We start from the raw sequence: 7873 nt of genomic DNA, 5'->3' as shown, positions 1-7873 counted from the left end.
CAAGCTCCCAGGCCTCTGGTAGAGGACCCGAGCTCAGAGGATGAAACAGACCACCCGCGGAGGGTGAGAAGGGAATTTTTTATATATATATTTATAAAACAACAAAATACAGATACTTAAATGCTCACACAAACTAAAACCATTTCTCTGTAAAGGAAGATGGAATCATGACTATTGCAGAGACGACTCTCCACAGCAGACTTAAAAGCCAACAAGGCGAAACACCTGCAGTGACAGAGGGATAAAGTCTCATCTTTAAATAAATCATTACATGATGAAGGTAGAAATCAGCTTAGAGTTCTTCAAAATTCCAGACATAAGCCATTAAAAGGATTCGGTGCCAAAGTCTGAGGGGTCTTAAGTAACCGGTCAAGTTGGGGGGGAAGAAATTGTGGTTAAAGCAAAACCAGTAGGAAAAAAATGTGTCTCAACCTCAACAGGAAGGACAAAGATCTCTGCTGTTCAGTCTCCAGCTCTAATAAAACTCATTCACAAAAACATCTGATGAGTTTTCGCTAAATTTGACACATCTGTTGTAATATGACTAGCAAAACAACAAATAAAACATTATGCTGCACCAAAACCAACATTATGTGACTTTTAGAAAGCAAGACAAAGTCTCCCCCCCATAAAGGCAGTCCTCAGTTTTTGACATAATCTCTGACTCTGGATTCAGCACAAAACACCTAATGTGTTCGAAAAGTGACGCCCCTACTCCATAGCACACGGCTCCATTTAAACTTGCAGTAATGTTTAGTATAACTCCACGACTATTTGCGATGGTACAACATTTTCCTAGAGACCCTAAGCTGCAGTGCTACTCTCTTACCATGCAGATATTTTCTTGTAGCCATTTCCCGACTTACAAAAATCAACACACATCTGCCTTTTTTAAACAGGATGTTCTCCTGTCTTTCCCATTTTTTAAAGTGTCAATTAATTATGGGTCTCTACCGTCTCATATTTATAGGATTACTAATTAAAAGGTTGCAGACATTTTGATCAACTCAGAGAATTAGCATGCAAATTGTGAAAATATCTCAGTCTTGTATACCTTACTAACTTGTATACCTTATTTTATACAAGTTATTATGAATGCTAATAAATATGGCACATATGATTTTTGTTAAAAACTATCATTTCATAATGAGATTTTTTTATCCAGTCGATAAAGAAAAGATCTAGTAGCATGTTTTACTCCAGTTATTCTTTCATGTATCTTTACCAGAGATTCTGAATAGGGATGCACTGATAAGAAAGTTTGGGACTATACCAATATCAGTTATTAATGATGCAAAACTGATATTTACCAGTATTGTGGTGTTGAAAAACAGTTTCAACACCAAAATTACAGCAACAAGATGGACATGAACAAGTCATTTTATATCACCTAGATTTTCTTATTAGGCCAATAATGATATGTTAAGAAAGATAACAATCACTGTCTAATAATACAGATCTTTATTTCAATATATCATACAACACAAATAAATCCCTAGTACCGATAACTGTGGAAGGCAGTGCAATTAAACTTTCACAAATTCAATATTTATTTTTAGAAGCAGCTTTCAACTGTTGTATTGCTTTCAAGTCTCCCTTTAAGACTTGATCATTTCTTTTACATTCAGTCTGATGTGACCAAAACAATTATCTGTATTTCAATAACACCAAGAAATATTAGTTCCTCTCTAGCACAAACTTTTTATTTAGCATGTCCAAACAGCCTCTGATTTTACAGTCACTCCTCTGAATACTTTGTCCCAGTTACATTATGTTTGCATCCCGATTCAGACAGAAGATGTCCCTGTCAGCGTTCAGTTCTTTGAGTATGTGCTCTCCAATGAAATGTGGAGTGCAGAAATGCAGTGGTGGAGAAAGTACTCAAAAAATTTACTTAAGACAAAAATGTACTCAAGTAAAAGCCACATTAACATTTGTACTTAAGTAAAAGTTAAAAAGTACTGGCTTTTAAAAATACTTAAGTATTAAAAGTAAAAGTACTTGCTGAATGCATTACCTAATCGCTAATATCATTAAGTGTACCGATTGTATTTAATTTTTTTAATACATTAGAAATGTGCCATTTTAATGAACAATGCCACAGATAAAGCATGTTTTTATTGTGTTTACTCTCTGTAACATAGCTTAGACTTAGATATGTGATTCTATGCATCAATTTCAGGGATGGAAACATCTTGTCTCCACTCCTAACATAGCATGAACTTCACTTTTTTTGCCACTAGTGGCATTTATTTTTAAAGAAATCCAACAGAAAGGGGATGGAAAGAAGGTGGGTGGGAGAGGACAGGCAACCAAGGAGCCAGTAGCAGAGTTGTAGTCAAGACCACCTACTCAAGACCAAGTCAAGACCAGCACCCGTGATACAAAAAAAAATTTACTTTTACTTATCAAAATTGCTTCTCAAATTGATCTGAAAGATCCACATTCCCATAAAAAACTAGATATTTAATACTTAGAGCTGAAATGAATTTAATCAGTAAAGATCCGTCTAGAAGAATCGGATCGTTCCTGAATGTCATATCAAGGCAGACTTTGTATGCATTGATATGACAATATGGGACAAGGGTCACAGCCTTGTCCCAAATTTGCGTCAACTCAGTCAACACCTCCACACAATAATTCAGCGCATGAGTGACAACTTTTTTCATTGCAAATGCAACATGTGTCTCTGTACAGCTATCTAACACGGAGCTAGGCCTGTCACGATAACAAATATTGCTGGACGATTGTCTAAAAAATGATTGCGATAAACGATAATATTGTTTCAAGACCTTTTGACACCGAGTTAATGGAAATGACTACTAATACATGCGATTTCCTGATAGATACATCTTATTTTCAAAAGAACACGTAACACTGGAACTGCTAAACTAAATAACCAAAAACAAAAATAAAATGGATTCTCAGTCTCCATTAACAAAAAACTTACTTGAATAAAAACTAAACAACATAAAGCCAAAGTAGAAATAAATACTGCATTCAACCAAAAGAGTGCAGATTATGAACTCTGTATAGTATATTGCCCTTCAGTAATCACTAGATTTAAATAGAGTAAAAGGGCAAATCCGACTACCTAATGCAGTAGTTCACACTACACCATTTTTTGCCCCTATTTCCCCCTTATGACAATCGTAGATCATTGGCCGATCTAACCGATCGTCCTGTAGTGTGTGGTGTGATCCGGTAGATCGTCGTGGCCGCTCCGATCTAAATCAGGGGTTTTCCCCATCTGGGAGCTTAACGCTAAATGTGACAGGTAGCCAATCACAAAGCACGGATTCTTCTCTGTGCTTTCTGAGGGGAAATTACGGAGGGGAATGCCAAACAGCTGACATGGCCGCAACCCAAAGTCCAGGGGACATGGACCTTACCAAGCTCCGCCCAGAAATGCCCCTCGAAAGTCCCACGTGACTTCATGTCTCACATTAACCTCCTCGCAGAGCTTAGGTTCTATGGGATTTTTCGTTTCGACTGACTCTGCAGAGTATTTCTGAGTCGATTAGTTTAGCATTTCTGCTGGATTTTCACAAAATATCAGCCACGACAATGGACAAGGGAACCAAGAAGTTCATGTCATCTTTTTTCTTTTTTGGACGACATCAAGATGTTTTAGCCACGCGATGCCTCTAACATTGTAGGAGTTGCAGCTAAATGCTACCAGTCGATGAGGAAAACAGCAGATCCTCAGACCCTCAGCATAAATATAGCTGTGGACAAAATCACTGATGCCTATTGTTCTTGCAAGGCTGGGTAAGTCGGGCATTCATGGTTTAGAGGGTTCGAATGTGCCTACGCCTGATACACGTGGCTAACGTGGCTAACACGATTACAGTTTAGAAAAAGCTAGCATGGTTAACACAATTACAGTTTAGTAAAAAGCCTTTTCAGGTGAAATAAAATCTTTAATGTATGTCAGATACGGTACACATTGCATTGATCTGTTCAGCTAATGTAAGGCTGTAACAGACAKGCTTCAGGATGTAGAAGTTGTATCGATACTGCCATTATGCTGTACTTGGCTAAAAGGTTTTCATAATGGATGTGTTTATTATTGACTTTATTTTTTTCGTTCACTAAACACAAAGAAAGCAAAGCAATAATACTTACGCCAGCAGACACTTTGTTCTTATTGATCCTATGACGGTTGAGCTGCAAATGCGGTCGTGCACAAGCGTTAATCCAAGCAAGGCTTTCCGTTTCAGATTTTGGAAATCTGTGAATTTTAGTTCCACAAACACGATCAGGATACCTGACATCGCCTGTACAGATACCCCACTGACAGAAAACCTCCCCCCGAGTCCTGACGCAAAAACTTTCTGTCAGTCTGGTAGTCCACAATGTATATTAGCATGTTTGGTATGTATGTATGTATGTGAGAGAGAGAGAGAGAGAGAGAGAGAGAGAGAGAGAGTGAGTGACGTTCGGGGGGCACCGATCTATGTTCGCATCCACCTGAATAATGTGTAGTTGCGCCACTGCACATTAGACTAAGGAAATTAGTTAGGGAGGGTTAGTGGAGAGCACCGGAGCTGAGCCTATTTTCATTCACTGTCATCAACAGAAAGAAAAAAGGCCGGAGAGACGATAAAGACGATAATTAAAATGAGGTCGAAAGGTTTAATTTATCATCCGATTAATTGATTTATCGTTTATCACGACAGGCCTACACAGATCTTTCCTTTCCTTAAGCTTTCCTTCCAAGTGACGCTAAAAGTTGGACGAAGTCCCCACTGTCTGTGAAAGCAAAGCGCTGCTGATTTTACATGTCACCATATCAATTTATGCAGCGCTATTATATTACTGACGATTAGACGGGCATCTCCTCCCGCTCAGAGGAAACCACTGCGCATGTCTGGAGCTCCGTGTGCGAGTAAAGGGGGAGGCGATGGGTGACAACAGATGTCACGTTATTGCTCAGATTTTACGGCGCAACCTTAAATCTCTGAACTTCACATTTTAACGGAAAAAAAGAGTAACGCGACTTGGATGTAACGAGTAACGCAACGCTTTTGTATAAATGTAGTGAAGTAGAAAGTACAGATACTTACTGTAAAATGTAGTGGAGTAAAAGTAGAAAGTATCCATTATTAAATCTACTTAAGTACAGATACATGAAAATTGTACTTAAGTAGAGTAATGAAATACTTGTACTTCGTTACTTCCCACCACTGCAGAAATGTGACTCGAACCTACAAAAAAACCAACAACTGGGTCGAGCTCAGGAAGAAACAAATGATGACAACTTTAGCAAGAAAAGTAAATATCAAACATCTCTGTTAAAGCTCAAACTGCAGGAACTGAAGGACAAAAGTCAACATCAAATCAATTTAAAAAAAACTATAAAATAAGTTCTTGACAGACTTTTGTTGTCTGATATCTGCATTTTTTTTTTGTAATATTTTCAATTTAAACTCATACCAAACTGAACGTTTTGGTATCCAGACCCAATGAGAAAATATGTTGCAGAAGCAGGGAAATGGAGGCAAGAAAACACAAAAGATAAATGTCATTTTCTACTAACTGGTTTTAATTTTAATTCAAAATGTGAATCAGGTTCTTTAAGAATAATATAGGTCTTATAGGTTATATATATATATATTCCCCTTCTTGCTAAAAAATTTGTGGGAAGAAGAAAAAAAAAGCATTTGGCCTTGAAAAATATTGTAATTTTTAAAGAGTAATTGAAACCTTGAATTTCAACTTTAACAATTTTGGTTAGAAACTGTTTGAATTCTTTTATTGCCACTTTGTGTCTCCATCATCAGTATTTGCTGTGACCTTTTTCTATAATTTCTAGCCCTATTTTTGTAGTTTCAGTAAATGTACAACATTTTAAGGCTTCATTCACACCATCTCTGCCTCAATTGTATTAAACGTTATTATAATTTCGCATCAATTTTAAAATATACTAGTTCATCAATTCCGTAAAAAAAAAAATTGGAGTAAACTGACTCTGTGTCTAAGGCTGCTGGTACAAATATTCACAATCTTTGAGCTTTCTTCACATATTGTCACATTTCAATACATTATTCACTGTCATCTGTTGGCATTTTATGCAACAGGTCAAAGTTGTTCCTTGTGTTCATATTGGCTGGAGAGGCACAGAATCTCATGAACTTTGATTAGGTCATATTATAACACAATCACATAAAATGTCAATTAAATATACTGGAATTTGTGGTTGCAACATGATTAATAGAAAACTGAACTGGAAATGGGTGACAAACTTAAAATCTCTCCATAAAGTCTGGAGAACTGCTGAACAGGACGGCTTCAGGAGATTAGGAGAGCATTATAGGAGAAAAAAGGTTTGGGATTGACAGAATGTGGTCGTTTTCTGTGGCCTTATCAGGGCCTGAGGGCCACCTGTCAGAGGTAAAGGGTCAGAAACACCTGTCCTACCTGTCTCTAGGGTCGATCCAGCTGGTGGACTGTTCAATGTGGTTGATGTAGTAAATTTTCCCATCAAAGTCTTTGGCTTCCTCCCAACCGTGTGGTAGTGGCAACTCCTTCCTCGGCATGTCAGGCGAGTCTCCATGTAATGAACTCTTCTCTAGGCAGAATCATAAGGAAGGGACACCATCGCTTTTCTCTGTCATCACCACCACCATCATCAACCAAAAAAAAAAAAAAACAGATCTTTACTTCCAAATCAGCAGGCCTGCTGCGGTTCGGATTATGCCATAATCCAGAATAATAATACAAAGGAAGAGAAAGAGAACCTTAAAAATGAGAAGGATTTCAGAGGATGGACGTGGTCCAGGAGGCTGCACTTGCTCACCAAATCATCAGCATCCGTCATTAAAAAAAATAAAAATAAAAATGCTTAAGTTAATCCTTCACGGTTTTCCGGTGTGGTTTCAAACTTGTCGGGAAACTTTCAGGCCGTCTGGTGGGAACTTTTTTCAGGTTAACTCCAATTACCCACGGTCCACAGAACACGCTCTTTTAACGACCACAAAACCACCGTTTGAGCCACAGAAACCAAACAAACACCCGGATAAAACCACCACCGGGAAGGTAATGTCTCGGGAGCCTTGGTGTCTGCCGCCGCAAACGGTTCGGGCTGCGGATGGAGTTACTGAAAATTCCCCCTCACGGAGCTCCGGGGTTCTCCTCACCAGCAGGCCACCATGTTGATCAGCGGTAACCGAGGCTAGCAGCCAGCCAGCGGAGGAGGCGGGGTGGGGGGACAGATACTCCGAGCCGCCCCGAGCGTGTCACAAAGAAGTACCGAGAATCTCCACGGTGGCTTAAATCCCGTAAATCCGGTGCAAACTTCCCGCTTGTCCAGTTAAAGGCTCCGCTCGAAGTGGGGGGAAACGGATGGGAGCTGCGGCGGTAAAGTCTTTCCCTTAGTCCAGATCACTTCGGTGCACCGCCATTAAGCTGGCTGCGTTCACTAACAAATGCTTCCGGTTTTAAAATAAAACACCTGTTGATTAATCCAGCCCGTGAAAATAAAACATCCTGTAAAAATGCTCCACTGGGCAATCCGTTAACTCATGAAAGATTATGTTTATGAATTTAATCTTAAAACATTAAATGATTTTTCAATCAGCAACACAAAGTATGAAGAATTTTTTAAAGAAAAGTGATGACAAAAGAGTAGAATTTTGATCAATGAGAAAAATTTACGGGCTGCGCAGTTGGTAGAGCTGTTGCCTTGCAACAGCTCTACCAACTGCTCTGTTTATTATAACAAGTTCTGGGTTCGATTCCCGGCCGCCGGTCTTTCTGCATGGAGTTTGCATCTCCCTGTGCATGCGTGGGTTCTCTCCGGGTACTATGGCTTCCTCCCACAATACAAAAACATGACTGTTAGGTTAATTGGCCTTTCCAAATTGCCCCT

The 7873-nt window shown here is 39.0% G+C and overlaps 1 protein-coding gene across 2 annotated transcripts in view; it reads right to left on the bottom strand.

The window, feature by feature from the left end:
• The window catches only part of wwc1 (WW and C2 domain containing 1), a 50772-nt gene extending 43359 nt beyond the window's left edge, over positions 1-7413 (bottom strand). Inside the window, exons 1-2 of one of the 2 annotated variants that reach the window (XM_008428437.1) lie at positions 6744-7413; positions 6424-6613 (exon numbers count right to left, since the gene is read on the bottom strand). In XM_008428437.1, coding sequence (XP_008426659.1) covers positions 6424-6542 — 119 coding nt within the window. In that variant the 5' untranslated portion in view covers positions 6543-6613; positions 6744-7413. The remainder of the gene's footprint in view (positions 1-6423; positions 6614-6743) is intronic. The other variant, XM_008428439.1, reaches the window with a different exon arrangement.
• Positions 7414-7873: the final 460 nt, after the last annotated feature.

The sequence above is a fragment of the Poecilia reticulata genome, linkage group LG14 (genome assembly GCF_000633615.1).
Source record: "Poecilia reticulata strain Guanapo linkage group LG14, Guppy_female_1.0+MT, whole genome shotgun sequence".
Taxonomy (NCBI): domain Eukaryota; kingdom Metazoa; phylum Chordata; class Actinopteri; order Cyprinodontiformes; family Poeciliidae; genus Poecilia; species Poecilia reticulata.
Note: the sequence above shows the minus strand (reverse complement) of the source record. Positions and strands in the feature narration are given on the sequence as shown.